This window comes from Cornus florida, unplaced genomic scaffold (genome assembly GCF_030987335.1).
Source record: "Cornus florida cultivar Cherokee Brave unplaced genomic scaffold, ASM3098733v1 CherokeeBrave_3.0.0_Hap2_Chr06, whole genome shotgun sequence".
Lineage (NCBI taxonomy): Eukaryota > Viridiplantae > Streptophyta > Magnoliopsida > Cornales > Cornaceae > Cornus > Cornus florida.
Window position 1 is genome coordinate 67,649,963 of NW_026775576.1, and position 21,874 is coordinate 67,671,836.

Sequence of the window (21,874 nt, forward strand, 5' to 3'; positions counted from 1 at the left end):
TCTTCGTCCCAAAAACACCCCAATCCAAGGTGGTCACAGTGGCCGTAGCTCCGGCAGAGGCACTTCTCAATCCTCTTCCTCCTTTTTCATCGAGGAACCCTCTTCAGGAGAGGAATACAATCCCTCCTCTTCAGTAACCCAACAAAGAAAACAAAAAAGAGTTGAATCTCAGGAAGGGCCATCTCAGGATAATGCCCCAGTCCTTGCCACGTCCTATCTCACCGAGGAAATGGAACTGCTATTCAATTCTCGATTTCGCATTAGAGGAGTGGCTCAAGGTCGAATCTTTGAAGCGGAGTTTTGCATTCGAGAAAACCTATTATTTTATGAGAAATTCCAAGCTATGGGTTGGGATTCTTTTATTGGGATCGAGGAAACTTACTACCCCACCCTCATTCAAGTCTTCTACACTCACCTCACTCTCCAAAATAGGTTTCTTTACTCCAATGTCAAAGGAGTGAATATAAAGTTCAACTACAATCTTGGGGCTTGAAAACAAAGGAAAGAAAATCTATGCCTACAGATCTGAGATTAAGATTGACTGGTACAGTGAGATAATGGCAGTGATGCATCTCACTCAGAATTTTTTTCGCACAAAGGCATTTCCCCTCACCAGCACTGACTTCACAGTTAAAGCACGTCTCATCCACAATGCCCTATTCTACTGTGTCATTCCTCGAGGCAGCGGTAGAACCCATGTATCTCATCTTGATTTGTTCTTGATATGGTGCATCACGATGGGCGTAAAGCTCAATCTAGGGTACATTATTTTTCAGCACATTCTGCAGTTTCTTGCTAACCTGGATGACACCTCTTCAACTCTTGGTAAAACTACCAAAGTTGCCACCTTGCCCTACGGGATGTTCCTCACTCGAGTCTTCCGGCACTTCAATGTCCCTCTTGACTCGGAATTCCACAAAAAGGATCCAACTCAGGAAGACAAGCTTTCATTGAAAATCCTAAAAAATATGCAGTGTCATAAAGTCAATGGAGTTTAGGAATGACTTCCTACAGCTCCTGGACCTAAGCCTCCTGCATTGGCAGCTACTCTTGCACCAGAGGCCGATCCCTTTCAGCATAATCCATTCGACTTTGCTCATCTAGATGACTTCTTTCCCGAGGTCGCTATATAGTATCAGCATCAGCCTCCTGTTCCTCCCAATATCACTCAGCTCCTTCATGACCAACACGCCGAGACAATGGCAGCTATCCGAGCTCTGGGTGACCGGGTCACAGCTCTTGAGACTCGAGCTGATAATGTTGGGACGTCGCTTATCTCTCACTCCTATAATCAGTTATCCGACTTAAATGTCGTCATTCAGCGAGTTATGGAGACCTATGATCTCATTGATCGTCGGCTGGCTGTTCACAATGCCAATGCTGAAATTATGAAGGATTTCCTGAAATTGGTGGCTGAGCGTATTCAAATCATTCCTCCAAGCTTTGTGTTTCCAGAACAACGCCGTAGGACCGATGTTACACCTCCAACCCCACCCCCACCTCATAAGGGTCATGAACCTCCTGTGGAGATCATTGATTGATGTGGTTGACTTTAGATTAGTTTTTGCTGCTTTATGGACCCCCCTACCTTTTTGAGATGTCAAAGGGGGAGAATAGTGAAGTACATGATGTGTAAAAATTATATTTAAATATTTTTGCAAAAACATAGTGAAGTGAATGATATGCTTATTCTTGCAATGAAATTAATTTGAGTTATTTTTGCAAAAACATATCTATCATACATATTAAAGCTACATTTATCCTATGCACCATGACAGGGGGAGGAATCTTAAAATTGCATATAAGATATATCATATGAATATTTCCTATATGTATGAACACATCAATGTTTTGCCATTATCAAAAAGGGGGAGATTGTTGACCCTAAAGGTCATTCAAAGACCATCTAATGATTTTGATGATTACAAAACATTAATAAGTGTTCTCGAACTAATGTTTATATTGAACATACAGAGAAAAGGAATCAGATGCGCAAAGCAGTTACAACCAAGCAAACAAAGACGAAAATTCCATTTCGAGAGAAAACAAGATTCACCTCAGGCATAAAACATTGTTGATCAAATTGAAGAAAAAGGGGTAAATAGTTTGGTGAGTAATTAGGATCTTTGTCAAAGTAATTTATGAATCAGTTGAAAGCTCATATCTACAGGCTCATGCATTTACTTCAAAAACATTTTTCAAAATCTTGCATTTAAAAGAAAAATCAAAATTTCTTAGATCTTGTCACCGGTTAGGAGACACCATGTAACCGGTTAGATGAACAAAGCCGAAAGCTCGACCTGACTTAATGCATCTTGTAACCGGTTAGAAAGCTGGTTTTAACCGATTAGATCAACACACACAGAATGATACTTTCTTTCATGATCCTTTATAACCGGTTAGGAGAACCCATGTAACCGATTACCTTCACTCAAACAGAACGTAATTTTTCTTGGCCAATTATGTAACCGGTTAAAAAGAAATATATAACCGGTTATCTTCACTTGAACAGAACAACATTTTTCCTTGGCCATTGATGTAACCGGTTAGGTGTAACCGGTTAGCCTCACTAAAACAGAATGTCACTTTTGATGGGCAATCATGTAACCGATTAGGAAGTCCCTTGTACTCGATTAGTTGATCTTAAACTGGACAATCTCCTAGCTGATGTAACCGGTTAGAAAAAATCCTGTAACCAGTTAGATGAGATCCAATCTTATTTACTCGAGTTCTTCAAAGAAGCTAAGACATATCTAAAATCTTAGTATTTATTGCTCTAACGGTTACTTACACATTAAATGCTCCTCAACCTACTCCAACAGTCATATTTAAGCAATTAATGCACTTCATCTTCCTCCTCACTCTATATAAGGTCAAGCATTGAAGGAGGTTGTTGCGCGATTGAGAGAACAATTTGAAAAACCACTCAAGAGCATTTACTCCAGTACTTTTTTATTCAACTATATTAAGACTTGAGCTTCATTCTGATTTATTCATTACTCTAGTCTTGTGAGCTTACATCTGTATATCTATCTTAAGAAAGATTCAATCTTGTAATTCAACTACAATCTTTTCTACAAACTTGTAAGGGTTGGTGTGACCCAAAGAAGCCTAGGGGAAGGGTATTCTCCTAGCAAGAAAGAGAAGCAAGGACTTGTTTCATGTGAAGGTTTGCTCTCTACCCTTAAGGAGAAGCATTATTGGATTGAGAAGTCTCAAGAAGGATCTTGAGCCGAGGAGTAGAAACTTTCGAACCTCGCTAAAATCTCTGTGTCACTGTTTGCAATCTCTTATCCCTATCTCTCTTACATTTATGCTTTGTATGATTTATCTACTATAATTGTTTATTGCATACTAGTTGATTGAAAGTTGAATTTGTAAACTTGAAAAATTGCCCATTGACTCTATTCACCCCCCTCTAGAGTCAATTAGTGTCTGACAGACAGTACTATTTATAGATCCAGATTTCATTGGTTATTATCCAATGGTCCCTTCCATGCATGGTTTCTCGCATGCATTATTCCTAATCTGGATTACGTGAGTAATCCTGAAGATTTAGGAGTCTGAAGGGTCTAATCCTTTCCTCGAGTCTTGTCTTATATTGCCATGTCACTTCTCCCTTAATCAGGGGCATTAAATGTTGTTTGGCCGTCGGTTGGTCAAGCCTGACACAGCATTAATTGTGATTTTAAGGTTTGCTGTCATAACATGTATAATCCCATCATCTTGTTTGGACCTTGCTGAGAGCGAAGGCACCTCTTGACTTCTCATCCACCAATCCAAGATCCTCCTAAGTTTCCCAATCATAGATTCCCTTTAGCCATGAAAACCCTACCTTCGTCTCGCGCTATATGCAATCCCTAATGGCGTAACACCAGGACTCGAGGTATTCGAGAGTTGGTCTCTCGAGGCTTGATGGGCCTGGTGCCATGCCAGAGTTTAAGGTGCTCGAGGATCAGTTTCTCGAGGCTTGATGGGCCTGGTGTGGTTCCAGGGCTTAGAGTGCTCAAAGTTTGATTTCTCGAGGCTTATTGGGCCTAGAGCGATGCCAAGGCTTAGAGTGCTCGAAGTTTGATCTTTCGAGACTTGTTGGGCCTGGAGCGATGCTAGGGCTTAGAATGCTCGAAATTTGATCTTTCAAGACTTGCTGGGCCTGGAGCGACGCCAGAGCTTAAAGTGCTCGAAGTTTGATCTTTCGAGACTTGCTGGGCCTGGAGCGACGCCAGGGCTTGATAGGCCTGGAGCAATGCCAGGGCTTAGGGTGCTCGAAATTTGATTTTTCGAGGTTTGCTGGGCTTGGAGCAATGCCAGGACTTAAGGTGTTCGAAGTTTGATCTTTCGAGGCTTGCTGGGCCTGGAGCGATGCCAGAGCTTAGGGTGCTAGAAGTCTGATCTTTCGAGACTTTTGACTTTTCAAATTGCCACGGAGGATTTGACTAGGGCCATATTGACTTGTCAACATGCCACGTCAGCTTCTAATAAGTGACACCCATACTTGTATTCCTAATCATTTCAACGGGTGCTTTGTGGATGTGTTTCTTCCTCCTGTCCAGGTCTGGTATTGGGTAGTTAAGTTAGTTGAGAAGCAACTCTTATGGGTTAGCCATGAGTGTCTTTTTTACACAATATTAAAGTATTATTTGTTAGATTCAAATTTTGTTTGTTAGACGGGATTTTTTTTATTATTACGCATGTACAAGTATTAATTATATGCATATAATACACATTTTACATGTATGGAGTTGTTCAAGTCTTACAATTAGGCAAAAATATAAAAGTAAAAAAGTAGAATAAAAAAAATGAACCGAAAAAAAGAAACAATAACATACCAGAAATGAAGCTATTGGCAGGGTTCTCAATGTCCCCGGCCTCCACTATGATGATATTCAGAGTCATCGAGTGTCGTTGGAACATCTAGATGTAGAACAAATAGTTATTAAAATATATAACTAGTGACTTACTTCAGTGCAACAGTATGCTTATACACATGAGAGTGGTTCACAATAATTAATTTCAATAAAATAAAATAAAATAAAATAAAATAAAAGAAACTTAGTATAATGGGACTGATGTGAGCAAGTAGCAACTTAAGAGGAATTTTTTTTTTTTTTTTTTTTTGGTTAGAGTTGATGCTTCTTGGTCTTCTGAATATGAAAATGAAATTTTGCAATAAAAGTATAATTCCTATATTGAGTCATTTTAGTGTTCTTTTTATATATTCTAAGGACTTTGGATTTATAAGATCTTGTAGCATTTGGAGTCTGTAATACACATAAAGTTAAAATAGAACAGTAAAAATATAAATATATTTTTTTCATTTATAAACATATATAGTAAAGTTGGTAAAATTTATTGAATGCAATTGATTTAGGTCGATGTCTTTCCAAAAAAAAATAGTTGAAGAATAGTTTATATCCATTAAGACTAATTTGTTTTGAACCAATACAATATGCAGATAATAAATAACATAACAAGAGTAGATTAGGCGTTGCCACAAGTTTAAATTAGTTCCACTTGGAAATGCAGAGTTCATGCAAGAAATACATGCCAAAAGAGGAGTATCGGTGTTCCATGCGAACTCAGGGTAGCGACGAACCAATAACAGAGCAATATTTGTCATGAGAATTTAAAAAAAAAAAAAAAAAAGTTAATTAATTTAGTTGAGAAGAGAACTATATATTCTAATTTAAAATTTCTGATATTGTATTTGTTTGAAAAACATAAAAAGGAATGAATTACTTACCAAACAGACTATTGGATATCAGAACAGCAACAATAAAATTACCGGATTCTCCCCCATACGGCTTAGGTTCAACATCTTCTCTTGTGGCATCCAACAAGTAAAGAATCACATCCGTTTTGCAGCAAATAATAGCTAGTAGGAGAGGTAACAAATTGTCAATGCTCCGAACATTTGTCAAATTGTCAATGCTCCGAAGCAAGTAAAGTATCACAAGTGCTCTTTTTAGTGACACTCACCTTTTAATTTTATATTTATTTTTTATTTATTGCAATTTTTACTCCAAATTAACTTGGAAAAATTTTTTTCTCCAAATTCCTCAATTAATTGTTAACCACATATATCATAAAATGCCACTCAACTTGATGCCAGTATTTCAGTTCCCCTCCTTGGCCATTTGGTTATGTTTTCATTGTTTCGTCGACATTTTTTAACACCTACCATGAAAATTTATTGCATTTGGGTCAATTAATTTTACCTAATAAGACCACATTAAATTTTTGTATTGAAAGAATAGTTCACAGATTATGGTTCCCCCAGTGTCATTTGATTTCATAAAACAGGACCTTACTTGAATTTTAGCCGTTAAAGTTACCATTGAAATTCAAACGCATAGATAAAATTGTCAACATCCAATAAGTTCTCGTAGTTGAGTATCATGAAAACAAATCATCATACAGTAAGAGTATCATTTTTCTATGTGATATTGCGTCTGTTTAAAATAATTTCAAAGAGAGGTATATATAGCTCGATTTGGTTTGGTTTAGAGGTAAAACAAAACACCAAATTGATTCTTAACAGTTCCGTACAAGTTGTAAGCAAACTAAGCTATCTGAAGATACCATCTAAATTTAGATTTGCATGCTTGGAATAAAAGCAATGAGCTGCCTTATTTGTGACAGAAGTGATTCCTGTGTACAGTCTACTTCTAACTCTTTTCTTTTCTGAGTCTCGGTCACTTTAACTGTTCCTAAAATCCTGCTATTTTTACTTTTGATTTTCAATACGATTTGTCCTTATATTTGTGCTTTTGCTTTAGTACGATTTGTTCCTTTTATATTTCTATCGCTATATATTATTTATATAAAATAAGGTAAATGTTAATGGTCTTTAAAACCATTTAAGTTTTGATATGGTTTATTTAAAATTTTAGAAATGTTTTCAATGCAAAATATTTTCTAAACATAACATTTTCATGTAAAATGTTCTTTTTATTTTTTATTTTTCAGTGTTTAGCAATTATTAGTAAAATATATATTATCTTTTGTATTATGTGTTCGTTTATTACGCAATTGTCTTAATATCTCTCGATTTTAGTGCGCGGACCTAATTAACCCGTGACATTAGAATTGAAGGGTATCACAGGATACGTGGCTCCATCGCCTCACTGGTTAAACTTATGGGTTAGGTGAACATAATCTGTGGACCCCAACAGACTCATCTCGAGATGTTAGTGGGGATGTCCAAATGTTATGCAATTGTTGTCCTCGAGCCATGCGTTGATCTGGAGTGAGGGCGGAACTTACTGGGGGCGAGTGCTAAAGTGTGCCACGTGTAACTAGGGATTATGTTTCGCCCGTCTATTTATTCTTGCACTGATGTGCTAAGTGTAATTGTGGGATACGTCCCCTATAAATCATTTTTTCAAATTGGCACATGGTGACCAAAATGCATTTATACGATATTTTTTACAACACAATTTGACAAAGATGGATTTTTAGTAAAATTTGGTGAAATTTTAAATACCATTTAGCAAAAGCAAAGATTTATTAATAAATTTTAAATTGCTGGTATTTTAAAAAATGCTTTGTATTATACTTTTTATGAAAATAATGAATTAAATAAACTTAAATTTAAAATAAATGAATACTCGTATCATAAAACACGTAATTAGTTCTAATATTAATGTCCAAAAAATTTTAGGATAGTACCTAATTCACCACGAAACTGAATGACGTGGTGGATTTTATTTAATTTTTTAGTTCATATTATTATTGTTATTTTGTAGCTCAAAAAAAAAAAAAATTTCAAGCAGCGAGATGTACGTTAAATAAAGTCCAATTCTTCAGCCTTCAAAAATCAAAATTGATACCTGAAGTATGGGCCGTATGGAAAGATCTATTCTTCTTAAAAACTGACAAGAATCTTGGGCTTTTTTAACATTGCTTAGAATATAATAAGGACATCGGTTTTTATAGCATTTCTTTTGTAAATTTCGTAATTTTTTTCCCTTTTTTTTTTTTTTTTTAATTTCTGGAATGTTAAACAAGTTGTATATATGAAAAATATTAAAATAATATACAAAGTTTCAGCTTTTGCTGTATGAACAATGCGGGCTTGGCCTATTAGGCCCAAAGGCAAAAACAAAAGGAAAAATATCATACAGGCCCAAAAGGCTAATTAATGATTAAGTGAGTGTTTTCTGTATTGGCCATTTTTGCCAAAAAAAAAAAAAGTATTGGCCATTTGTCATTGCCGTAAAGTGAAAATATGAAATGAGTCTGTCTAGAGCCCCTTTTGTTTTTATATGTATCATAAATTTTGAGGATATATACCCTATTTAATTGTTGATTGTATAATTAAACAGTTTAAATTGAAAAGATTTGAACCCCATACTTTCACACATTTTTTTTTATTTATTAAACGTTGATTTGGCGTATGTTATACATTTACCTGTTTGTATTGTATTGAATTTTGATTCTATAAATAATACATCTTGAAAATATTTTGGTCATCGAAATATTTATTTAATTGTTGATTCTATTGTATATTCTATATTTGAATACACTAAGAGTGTGTTCAATTGCATATTTGCATTAAATTGGAGTTTTAGAATTGAAATTAATAAAATTGAAAAGAACTTTAATTCAATTTTCTGAGATACTTCTTTTTAATTTCACCAATTTCAATTTCGATATTTCAATTTCATATACCCGAACACAACATATTCCATTATACCACTTCACTTCTTCAGAACCTTTCATAACTTCTATTGTTAACAGCATCGTTATCTATTCTTTCACCATTTGCCAAAAAGAAATTTCCGTTTTTCCACTTTTATTCTTTCCCAATATGAACAAGACAAAAAAAAAAAAAAAAAAAAATGAACAAGACCCAATCTTTATTTTTCCTCTTTTATTCTTTCCCAATATGAACAAGACCCAATCTTTATTCCTATTCACAAGTGAGGGTGAGAGCACACATCATCTCTTATCTATTACCTCAACTCTTTCTTTATCAAGGTCGCACTAATTCAGTGGAATCTTTAAAAGTAGTAAAGTTACTCAAATACACATATTCTTAATATGTGTCCAAGCCATTGGTAAGACATGTTCTCAAAGAACATATCCAATCATTTAATTTTATTATATTATTATTTTAAAATAAGTTGAACGCCTAAAATGAACACAATGTTTTATAAAAATATTATTTTACACTAAAAATATAATTAAATAATAAAATAAAATGAATATTAAGAAGCGTCCATTTGACATTCTGATTGAAAATATGACATATTCAACACATAAATACATACATGTATTCGACACACGTTCCCAAGTCCATATAACATAGACACTATGAATTTTTTTTATTTTTTTAAATTCTTAAAAGTAACTAACAAAATGGGATACGATCATAACAGCTCAATTGTGTATCTTGAAATGTGTGTGTTCTTAATTATGTTCTCAAGTAGAACAATGTTAGTGAGGATACCGAAGTAGAGTGGGACGGGTCTGACCCAAGAGGAGAGCATCGGGTTGGGCAGCAAGTTCAAGCCCAAGCTTGAAGACTAATGCCACAGGCCCAACACCGGAGATCCACCAAATTGAGTCAAGCCCAAAAGGAAGAAGGCCCGAAGACGGAGAGTCCAACATAAGAAGTTAGTTATAACACTTGTAATTGCCTATAAATAGGCATAGAAGATATAGAAAGAGGGAGATAAAAAAATTGTGTAATGAAATATTAGAGAGATCGGGAGTGATATTTTCTTGCATTTACAATTGACGTCGTCTGTGGGAACGTTGAAGGTTGATTCTTGTTTGATCAACGTCATGTTGATTCAGACTGATTGGTGAAGACGAAGCTTGATTTCTAGAAGTTGAATCTAGATCTGAGAGATTGCGGTTTGCTCTTAAGAAGTTCTTGATTCCTGATTGATTTTGAGAAATTGGCGTTAGGTTTACGCAGCGGTGATTCATTCTATTGCGGCTCGATCTGACAAGTTCAAAGCCAGAAAAGCTCTGATCTACCAAAGGGAGAACATAATTTATAAAATTTGAGTCCAGATCTGACGTGATTCACGTCAGCGAAACTCAGATCTGACTTAGAATTTGTGATTCATGCCTTTGCTCCATTCTGGAATGATGACTAGGGGTGAGAACTCCAATACGGTAGAGAATGTCCAGCAGATGAAGCTTGATGAGTTGATGAGCATGATCGAGGCTCTCCTCTTGGCAAAGAGAATGCAAAGCTAAGGACTGAAATGCAGCGTTAAGAAGCTCCAGTGATTCCGCGATCGCTCCCAGCAGGAGAAGAAGTTGTACGTACCGGTGCGGCACATCACGGTGCGGAGGTAGGGAACAATCAGACAGATCTTCACCACGAGAAGGTCCGGCCAAATGATTTGCCGCCAAGTCCTCGTCGTGTTGATGATCGTGAAGGATCAACTCACGTGGATCCACGGCGTAAACAGATTAGGCAAAACGAAGCCATGACTTTCGATCCACATCAAGAAATGCTCAGCCGAGAAGAAGTAATGGAGTTTGATCGCCACAAAACTATACTGCCGTGGCACAAAGAGTTTATGGAGGAAAGATCATTCGATCCGTCTTATCGGCCTTCTATGGCAACGCTCGATTATCGAAGCTCAGAAAGGAGATCTATAGATTAGAGAACTACCACGGGGTTCCAGAGGGAGAATGAAGAACTCCGTTCAGCAGCTCGAATGGTTGATTTGCCGTTCACTGACAAAATTCTGAATGCTCCGAGTCCGAGGAAATTTTCAATGCCCGTTTTCATTCTGTTCAACGGGACGACCGATCCGATTGATCATGTATATCACATCCAGTTGAAAATGGCTTTGAACACTGAGAATGATTCCTTGATGTGCAAGTGCTTCCCTACGAGTCTAGCTGGACCAGCGCTCAATTGGTTCAAGAATCTGCCGAGGGGCTCAGTGGATACTTTCCGAAGCTTGTGTGATAGGTTCATAAGCCAGTACTATGGTAATAAACGTCCAGCAAAGGACATTTCGAGCATATTCACAATGAAGCAGCATGAGGACGAGCGTCTCTAAACTTTTCTTACCAGGTTTAACCTTACTAAAAGCATGATGATTGAATGTCATCCTTCTACGGCGGTTCAAGCGTTTAAATTGGCCATGACTCATGGCACTCCATTCCACACACGCTTGGTAATGAATACACCGAAGACTATGGATGAACTTAATGAAAGAGCTGATGGTTTTGTGCGCTTGGAAGAAGAAGAGGCAGCTAACGCTCGGAAGACATCCATCATATCAATAGAAAAGAAAACCAAAGCAAAGATCAGGCAAAAGCAGGTTCAGCCACAGCGTCAAACCTCCTGGAAATCTGAGAAGAGGCCCAGGGAGGAAGAGCTGGTTACTCCATTGAAAGTCACCTTAGCAAGGCTGTACTAAGAAAATAAAGATAAGTTTCGATCTCCTTTACCAATCAGACAGCCCCTTGAGCAGAGGGACCAGTCTAAGCATTGTGCATTCCATTCTGACTTTGGCCATCAGACTAATGAATACAGGAACTTAAAGAGATAGGTAAAGATGCTGATAGCCAGAGGGGAGTTCGCAAGTTATATTCAAGGCCTGGCGGTAGAACAGAACCTACCGATGGAGCAAGTGAAGAGGAATCAGAAGTCGAGCTCCCACAACACGCAACCAGTTCGAATAATCAATGCAATTCACGGTCGGCCTGAACCCACTGAGGAGTCAGATGAACTGCTTCGAACACGCCTTCGCCAGGCACAGATGAAGAGGATGATAGGCAGTGTAAACACTCTGCACCAGCAGAGTGCATCAACACAGATCAAGTTTGACAGAAACGACCTGTTATACGTTCAAATTCCTCACGAGGATCCGTTAGTCGTCAGTTTGACAGTAACAGAATGCCTGGTACGATGAGTCTTGATTGATCCTGGGAGCAGTGCGAATGTTATGCCGAGGGACACATTCAATCGGCTCGAAATAAAACCCGAGAGGCTCAAGCCCACTGCAAATCCCTTGCTAGGGTTCGATGGAAAATGGGTTGAACCCATCGGTAAGGTGGAAGTTGCAGTGCAGGCTGTAGAAAGGGTTCTGATAGAGAGCTTTGTTGTTGTTGAGATCCACCAATCTTACAACCTTTTGATGGGCAGAGGATGGATTCACAAAGTTCAGGGTGTTCCCTCAACTCTGCATCAGGTAATGAGGTGCCTAGGGCCTGACAAAAATAAGGTGATTGACATTCATTAGGACCAGGTTGCAGCTAAGGAGTATTATTCTGTGACTATGAAATTCGCTGGAAAAGGAAAAGCACATATTCGCTCGGCAAGCTTGAAATAGCAATTACAGGAACCTTCACCCACACAGAATGGGGAGGAGGAGCCTATGGACTTAACTGAAGAGCCTCTTGCTGATGTGCAGATCTACCATGACAGGCCAGAGCGAACAACCAGAGTGGGAATAAAACTTGCCGAGGAAGAAAAACGGGAGCTAGTTGATTTTTTGTCATGAAATGCTGATGTGTTCAGATGGAGTCACTTAGACATGCCTAGAATCAGTCCTTCTATATCATGTCATTCCCTTAACGTTAATCCGATCATGAAACCTGTAAGGCAGAAGCAGAGAAGGTTCGCTCCAGAACGCAATCAGATTATAGCCGAAGAGGTTGATAGGTTACTTGATGCAACGTTCATTAGGGAAGTACAGTACCCAGAATGACTCTCAAATGTTGTCGTTGTGCCAAAGAAAAATGGCAAATGGTGAGTATGTATTGACTTCACCAATTTAAACAAAGCATGTCCGAATGATAGCTTCCCACTGCCAAAGATTGACCAAATGGTAGATTCTACAACGGGGTACGAGCGTTTAACCTTCCTAGATGCTTATTCAGGCTACAATCAAATCCTCATGAACCCCGCTGATGAAGAGAAAACTTCTTTCGTTACCGAACGAGGGACTTACTGCTACAGATTCATGCCGTTCGGACTAAAGAATGCAGAAACAACCTACTAGAGGCTGATCAGCAAGATTTTTAAAGATCAGATGGGAAAAACTGTGGAGGCTTACATTGATGACATGGTAGTGAAGAGTAAGAAGAAAGTTGATCATCTGAAACATCTCCAAGACATGTTTGATGTGCTAAGAAGCTTTGGAATGAGGCTTAATCCAAACAAGTGTTCATTCGGTGTGAGTTCTGGCCAATTCCTAGGACATGTAGTTAAACACAGAGGAATAGAGGCTAGCCTAGCTCAGGCAGAAGCTTTGACCACAAATGTGGAACCGAAGACAATCAAAGAAGTGCAAGCTCTCACAGGTCGAATAGCTGCATTAAGCCGGTTCATCTCAAAGCTGTTAGATCGTTGTAAGCCATTCTTCGACACAATACGGAGCCATGGGAGATAGGTCTGAGGGGACGAACAGCGACAAGCACTGACTCAATTAAAAGAGTATATACAGAATCCACCAGTCATGTCTGCTCCTGATCCAGGAGAGAAGCTATTTTTATAACTTGGAGTATCTAGCATTGCAACAAGTACCATTTTGATTCGTTGCAAAGAAGGAGTGCAGTACCCGGTGTTTTATGTTAGTAAAACGATGACCGAGGTTGAACAAAGATATTCGAAGGCCGAACGGGTAATACTTTCGCTCGTTAATGCCAAGAGAAAGCTGCGGCATTATTTCGAGTCCTATCATATACTCGTTCTGACAACTTTCCCAATTAGAGAGCTCATGCACAAGCCGGACCTCTCGGGGAGAATGACGAAATAGGCCATAGAGTTAAGCTCATTTGACATAACATATGAGCCCAGAACAGCTATTAAAGGGCAAGTGGTGGCAGATTTTTTACTGGAGTACAATTCAGAAGATGCAGAGGAAGACCTTAGAAGATGTCCATAGAAGCTCTACGTAGATGGCTCCTCCAACCAGATGGGGGCAGGTATTGGGATCAAATTACAAACGCCAGAGGGCACGTCTTTGAGCCAAGCGCTCAGACTTGAATTCTAAGCCACTAATAATGAAGCAAAATACGAGGCGTTGCTCAATGGACTAAAGTTGGCCAAAGAGCTGAGGGTCAGCAACTTAACTGCTTTTAGTGACTCACAGTTAATTGTCCGTCAGGTGAATGGTGAGTACGAAACCAAGGACGAAACGATGGAAGCATATCGTTCTGCCGTGCTGCGTGAAGCCAAAGGCTTTAAGAAAATTGAATTCATCCGGTTGCCGAGAGAGCATAACGACAATGCCGATTGGTTAGCATGCAGTGCTTCGAGTTCTAGGGAGACATTGGCAAGGGTGATTCCAATAGGTATACTAAGCCAGCCATCCATCTTCGAAGAGCCTACAGGCTTCGATCCTTGGCAAGTGAATCTCATACCATATGAGCCGAGTTGGATTGATCCAATCATAACTTACATTCGGGATGGTACTTTGCCCGAGCAATGGGAAGAGGCTAGAAAGGTCAAATCGAATGCTGCAAAGTATGCCATAGTGCATAACCAGTTGTACAGAAGCTCTTTTTCCGGGCCATACTTGAAATGTGTCACCCCCACAGAAGCTCGGCAGATATTATGAGTTATTCATGAAGGTGTATGTGGAAATCATTTTGGGGGAAGATCTTTAGCGCACAAAGCAATGACACAGGGGTACTTCTGGCTGAACATGTCAAGAGATGCGGAAGAGTTCTCTAGAAGGTGTGACAAATGCCAAAGATACGGACCATTAATCCACTAACCACCTGAGGAGTTGCACGTAATGGCCACACCATTGCCTTTCGCACAATGGGGGATGGAGGTGGTTGGTCCTTTGCCAACTACAAGAGCTCAAAACAAATATGTGCTGCTGGCAACAGATTACTTTACTAAGTGGGTGGAAGTAGAACTGTATCCGAGCGTGACTTGGACTTATGTGAAACGCTTTATTTGGAGTAATATTATGTGCCATTTTGGTGTTCCGAGGTCATTCGTCATGGATAATGGGACAAACCTTGACAGCAAGCAAGTAAGAGAGTTGTTGAAAGAGTATGGAATTAATCAAAAGCTAGCGGCAATAAGTCACCCCCAGGCTAATGGACAAGCAGAAATCACAAATAGAATAATCTTTGCTTGCATCAAGAAGAAGCTTGAGGATCAAAAAGGAAAATAGTTAGATAAACTGCCGAACGTCTTATGGGCTTATAGAACGACCCCAAGACGACCGACCGAAGAGAGCCCATTCGTCATGGCGTATGGTACCGAGGCAGTTATATCGGTCAAGCATTTAGTTCCGACTGTCCGAAGCTTAGCATAGAGCCGAGAGCATAACGATAGTATGTTTAGGTTTAACCTCGATATATTGGAGGAAAAGAGAGATGCAGCGGCAATAAGGCTCGCATCCTACTAGCAGACCCTTATGAACAGCCATAACAAAAAGGTAAAGCACAGAGACTTTGCACCAAGTGATCTGGTTCTGAAAAGAAAGGTAGGAATGGTTAAGAAAATGGTGGCACCTTAGGAAGGCCCATATAGAGTTGCAGAAGTCTTAGGAAATGGAGCTTACACCTTAGAAACCATGACTGGAAGGCTGGTCAACAAGCCATGAAATGCTACATCTCTGAAAAGGTATTATCAATAGAAAGTCGAGTTCCAATTTATCATTGTTCATTTTCAAATTGTGTACCTATGAATGTACGAAATTTTGAAATCTATAAAGAACTATCTTCCTCTGAAAAAATTGAATGTTTGAAAAACTACAAAGTAAATGGCAACTGGCACTATGAGCCGAATGCCAAAAACTTGCCAAAAAATAAAAAGTGACAGTGGCAAGTGGCATTCTAGCCGAGCGCCAACCACTCTGCAAAGTTAGTGGCAGTTGGCACTATGAGCCGAACGCCAAAAACTTGCCAAAAAATAAAGAGTGACAGTGGCAAGTGGCATTCTAGCCGAGCGCCAGCCACTCTGTAAAGTTAGTGGCAGTTGGCACTATGAGCCGAATGCCAAAAACTTGCCAAAAAATAAAGAGTAACAGTGGCAAGTGGCATTCTAGCCGAGCGCCAACCACTCTGCAAAGTTAGTGGCAGCTGGCACTATGAGCCGAACGCCAAAAACTTGTCAAAAAATAAAGAGTAACAGTGGCAAATGGCATTCTAACCTAGCGCCAACCACTCTGCAAAGTAAGTGGCAGCTGGCACTATGAGCCGAATGCCAAAAACTTGCCAAAAAATAAAGAGTGACAGTGGCAAGTGGCATTCTAGCCGAGCGCCAACCACTCTGCAAAATTAGTGGCAGCTAGCACTATGAGCCGAATGCCAAAAACTTGCCAAAAAATAAAGAGTGACAGTGCCAAGTGGCATTCTAGCCGAGTGCTAACCACTCTGTAAAGTTAGTGGCAGCTGGCACTATGAGTCGAACGCCAAAAACTTGCCAAAAAATATAGAGTGACAGTGGCAAGTAGCATTCTAGCCGAGCGCCAACCACTCTGTAAAGTTAGTGGCAGCTGGCACTATGAGCCGAACACCAAAAACTTGTCAAAAAATAAAGAGTGACAGTGGCAAGTGGCATTCTAGCCGAGCGCCAACCACTCTGCAAAGTAAGTGACAGTTGGCACTATGAGCCGAACGCCAAAAATTTGCCAAAAAATAAAGAGTGACAGTGGCAAGTGGCATTCTAGCCAAGCGCCAACCACTCTGCAAAGTTAGTGGCAGCTGGCACTATGAGCCGAACGCCAAAAACTTGCCAAAAAATAAAGAGTGACAGTGGCAAATGGCATTCTAGCCGAGCGCCAACCACTCTGCAAAGTTAGTGGTAGCTGACACTATGAGCCAAACGCCAAAAACTTGCCTAAGCTGAATATGGAATTAATTGTTGTTACTGACAAGCAGGTGTAATCAATGGGAAAATATAAAAAATTTGGAGCAAAGTTCAGCCAAAAATTTGTTATCTCATTTATCATAGGAATTTTTGAGGTTACAACCTATAAAGTATATATATGACATGAATACAAAAAAAAAAAAAAAAAAAAAAAAAAAAAAAAAATTGTTGCAACAGGAGAACCCTAATTGGTTGCCTCTGTTCCATCACTATCCTGGTTAAGCTGACCTATCTCTTCGCCACCAATGGTCACCCCATCTTCACGAGGAGGAGAATCAAGTTGAATAACAGAGTTGATCTGCTGAGTCTCAACCTCGGCGGTGGTCGCAGAAGGGACCAGGGTGGACAGAGAAGGCACGTCCAAGGGCTGATCAGTGGTAGGAGTAAAGTGACCCTGGAAGAAGCAATCTCCTGACACTCATCAAAAATATGCTTAGCAAGAGTGGAATCTGGATCAACATAGGTTCCTGAGGATCAATGTCCAACTCCTTGTCAACCTCATTCAGAGTAGAACCGGTCTGGCCTTCAGCAGGAACGCGATCGGTGTAACCCTCTCGGAACCCCTGTGCATACCTGAGGGCACCAACCCTGGAAAAACGTGCATGAAGAGCCATCATACCGCCATTCACTTTGCCAATAATGTTAAGCAGGGCGTCGTGCTCTTCCAAGGCCCTCCTCTCGAAAACCATTCGAGCGGTCTGCTCATCACTAAGTAGGCGCTGAAGTTCTCCCTTCTCAGCCCTAAGTGAGTCACGCTCAATGTGCCAGACACTCTTCTCAATTTGTAGAGCGTCATTCTCATCCTGGAGAGTGTCTGCCTCCTTTTCCAGAGCATCTCTCTCTTTTTCAACCTTGTCAAGCTGAACCATCAGCTCGGTATTTTTGGCGCTGATGATTTCATTCTCCTTTTTGGCCGCATCAAAGCCGTCAGAAAACTTAAGAGCCTTGGCATTCCCCAACTCCACTTGCTTCTGCATGGCCATCATACCGAACAAGGTCTGCAGAAATATGCATGAATACTGGTTAAATCAAGCGCATAGTCAGAAGGGATGAAGGGAAAAGACTATGAAAAGATCTAGTGATTAAAGGGGAAACCAGATACCTCCATAACAGATAAAGGGAAACAGCTGAACACTTCCTTTTGTGACAAGCCTCTGGCCACTTCAATGTCCTTGGGAGTCCACATATTCTGTAATATGCCATGGTAGTAGGACCATCCCTGAACATTGTCTCGCTCGGCTTCATGCTTATCCCATCCGCTCGGACGAACCGAGGACTCCATGGCGCCATTACAGAGGCAAAAGCATTGTCTGTGACAGACCCAAAGGGTGGAAGGGGCCTGATTGGTAGAGACACGGGCGCATTCGACCCAGAGGTACGAACCCTTCTGCTTGGAGGGATACCATCTAAACCAGATGTACCCTCAGGCAAAGGCCTCTTTCTTTTCTCCTTTTCACGAACAGCAAAAGTGGTAGCGCTCGGAGGGTTGCTGACTAATGAAGTTGTGTTCAGATTGGTAGGCAAAACGTTGATGACCGGGCTGGCAGTTACCATAGTCGGATTGATAGGAGGGGAAGTGCCAGAGATAGTGGCAGAAGAAGATGCCGAGGCAGGAGAAAGGTAGCAGCAGAAGCATCAGCGGTCCTTGGAGGGTCTTTCTTCCTACCAAATGATGGGATCTTGAGCTGACTCATTGTGTTGCCGAGGACTAAAAGGGCAGAAAGGTTATCTGAAGTAAGGAGGTCTGAGCAGGAAGGGATGTCGTTCAGAACATACTTCTTCAGGTAATTAACCCTATCCCTGCAAACACCATAACTCAAGTCATTACAAGGAATGCCCAGGGAGTGGCATAAAAAAGTGCAAAAGCGAGGAATACAAGTTTCACAGAGACAATCGTTCTTATGAGTTTTGTATTTCTTATACGAAGAAATAGAGCACACGCCAAAGGCGCTCAGGATTGGATAATCCTTTGCAGCCGTGGAAGACCAGGCCCCCCTAATCCCTATTATGTTCTTTCTCTAACCCTTCTCAGATTTGATTGTGTCCTTACATATGGACTTCTTGTTAAACGGGTAAAAGTGGTAAAATGGTTCCTCAGTTTGGATTTTGCTAATCTTGTAACAAAAGAGAAGATCTATGAGATCAAGATCCAGACCTCTGTCACGGGTCAGAAGCAGCATAACAGATATGATTCTAAGGAAATATGGATTTACCTGCAAAGGGGAAATCCCTAATCTATTAAAAACACAGTTAAAGAAGGGGTGTAGAGGGAACCTAATGACGTTAAGATGAAGATGGGAAAATAGAACTTCGCCGGGAAGGAGACCCGTACCAGTTCTAACGTCTACATCTCTGAGACATACCCTAATTTGAACATCACTAGGGAGATTAAGTTTCATGCGAAGGATGTCTAAGTCGATTGTCATGATGAAAGCAAACAAGAACTCTGGGAAAGTAAAGCAAATCCCCAAAAAGAAGAAGTAGAAGCGAAACTGTGATACCCCTCGGATCCGAGACACGGGTTGATCAGGCCCAGGTCCGAGCCCGAGGGAATATCGAACAATTAATATTTTATAATGAACACGGAATACAAAATGAATTAAGAAATGAAATTAAAGCTGAAAAGAACTAGAAATAGAATCCGCAAAATATTATAATTATTAAAATCCATCAAACCCAAACTCCAAAACTCCATCAGTTTACAACTCGGGAATCCATCTCTAGTGGACCCCTATTAAACATCCAAACAGAAGATAAAACAACTGTAATAAACATCCAGAAATAAAACTATGGAGTGAATCCTACATTGTCCGAAGAGTGAATATAGACCTCTGCTCGGCACGAACACATCTAAGCCTGGAACTGTCGTGTACCTGAAAAATAGAAGTGGGTCAGACCCACGCGCAAGTTCTATACTACTACAATCCAAACAGAGGCCCGATACGCATATACATCCTAAACAATTCAACAATAGCTAATAGTCCGTAAATATATATATAGTCACACTAAAGGACTCTCACTGGACTACAGGCCGGTCTCAACCTGAATAAAGGTAACATACTAAAACGCACACGAAGTGGGCATATGTACCTATACCTAAACAGGGTACACCTCTAACCATCGTATCCAGCTATGCATTCCAATGCATATACGCTTCCTAACCGTTGATCCTGAGACTCAAGCTCATATCGAGGTACCATAACAATATATTTAAAGTCCATCCCGAATCCTAGTAGTGCTGCTCAACTAGTCGTTGCCATGACACTACAATTAATAGGACTTAACCTTTAGTTAATCCAATTCTTAATCCAGAGTAGGTAGGTTTTTGTATTTTGAAACCAAACCATCCCTAGCATACCACCGTCCCATACCGGTGTATACTACCCAATCATCCAGCAGTTGATAACATCAACAATTAAAGTAAACATCAGGTAAATCCATATTTCCATTACTGATACTAACAGACATGGTGTAAGCATCCATAAAAAGAATCAGATATATACATAAACAGATTCAGTTTTATATCTAACACTGATACTAACAGATATAATGTAAGTATCAAGAATTATAGTTACTGTATAAACACAAACTTTCTCAGTTTAGATTGCTTCATTCAAACAGATATAATGATGAGACTATTTCAAATTATCATTCAATACTGAGCAGTTGATATTACAAACATTTAATATAACCATCAACAAGTTCATTTCCTCCAACAGTTGATACTAGCAGTAATAGTGCAAGCATCAAGATAGAATTATAGTATGTATATATACATGCTTAGTTTTGGTTGTTTCTCAAAATCCAATTGATGCTAAATTTAAAACTTAGTTCCATTCAACACTAATGCATCCTACCCATATATAATTCAAATACAAGATCATGGTATATGGTGAAACATGTTCTAAAACCATTGTTCATCTCAGGAAAAAAAAAACTAATACAGAGAACTAACCACTGCAAGTCTATCAACTCCAATCATAGTATAATTATTTGTTCAAGTTCTTTACTGTCCAAGCTATTCCAAGTGGACAGATTAATTAACACTCCTTCTGGAACCTTAACCCAGACATGAGGCTCTTATAAACCTTACATATTCAGTTCTAACCTCATCTGAAAAGTTCCAAAATCATCCCCTGCATGAAAAACCAACTAGAAACGAAGAAAAAATTGAAAAACTGAGCAAGGAGACGTCTCCAAAAATTGGAGCCACCTCCTTTAAACATTGGAGCCGGCTCCAGTTTCTTGGAGCCGCCTCCACACTAAGGGGAGCCGGCTCCCTCCAAAGGAGAGCCGGCTCCCTCCCTCTCTGCTTCGTCGTTCCCTCCTCCGATGGACTCTGCAGCCTCTACGCCTCACTGTTCTGACTTCCAAATCCTGTAACCTAACCCTAATGTGTTCCCAGTCCATGTTTAAGTCCTTATACCATTATTAATCATGAACTTAAATCAAGAATTATGCACACAACTATCAAGTTTTAACAGTTTAATAACCATGGAACACATACTGGTGTGTATCAAACTTAAGCACGAACAGAGAAACGTTTTAAGTTACAATTAATCCTGGAACAGTTTAGGAATGCAAAGAACACGAAGCCTAAGGGAGAGAGTAAGGATAGAACTTGCCTTTTGAGATTTTTGTTAAAAATCTCCACGTTGTCTTCTACGATCTCCGGCAATTCCTACTGCAACTTCCTCTGTTCCTCGTCTCTATTTCCACAAACGTGTTTTGGTTTTACTTTTCTTAAAACCCTAAACAGACTTATCTTATATATTTATAGGCAACCAAAAACCTAAGTCCAATTATATCCAAAGTCTGAAACTCGGCCCATAAACACAACCTAGTTTATAAACCCTGTCGGCTCATTAAATTAAACCTAAACAGAACTAAACCCTAACCACACTTTTATACCTAGTCATTAATTAAAACATTTAATTATTAATTCAATTAAAGAAACAATAAAATTCCAAGTTAACGTAAAACAGAAAATAAAATACAATTTACAGAAAATTAAAGCCAAATAAATAATTAAAACAATTAACTTAAATAATCACA

General features: G+C 39.5%; 1 protein-coding gene across 1 annotated transcript; it reads left to right on the forward strand.

The window, feature by feature from the left end:
- Nucleotides 1-11,537: 11,537 nt before the first annotated feature.
- On the forward strand, nucleotides 11,538-12,692 carry LOC132314263 (uncharacterized). Its single transcript, XM_059813145.1, has 4 exons — nucleotides 11,538-11,851; nucleotides 11,918-12,173; nucleotides 12,324-12,409; nucleotides 12,503-12,692. Exons 1-4 carry the CDS (start codon nucleotides 11,538-11,540, stop codon nucleotides 12,690-12,692), a joined length of 846 nt encoding a protein of 281 aa, XP_059669128.1.
- The last annotated feature ends 9,182 nt before the right edge of the window (nucleotides 12,693-21,874 follow it).

What these genes read in the sequence shown, in the direction of transcription:
- LOC132314263 (XM_059813145.1), top strand. Translation starts at nt 11,538, where the DNA reads ATGCTGATAGCCAGAGGGGAGTTCGCAAGTTATATTCAAGGCCTGGCG. An exon ending in CAAATTCCTCACGAGGATCC is followed by an intron (nt 11,852 to 11,917) that starts GTTAGTCGTCAG and finishes TCCTGGGAGCAG; the next exon opens with TGCGAATGTTATGCCGAGGG. An exon ending in GTGCAGATCTACCATGACAG is followed by an intron (nt 12,410 to 12,502) that starts GCCAGAGCGAAC and finishes TGATGTGTTCAG; the next exon opens with ATGGAGTCACTTAGACATGC.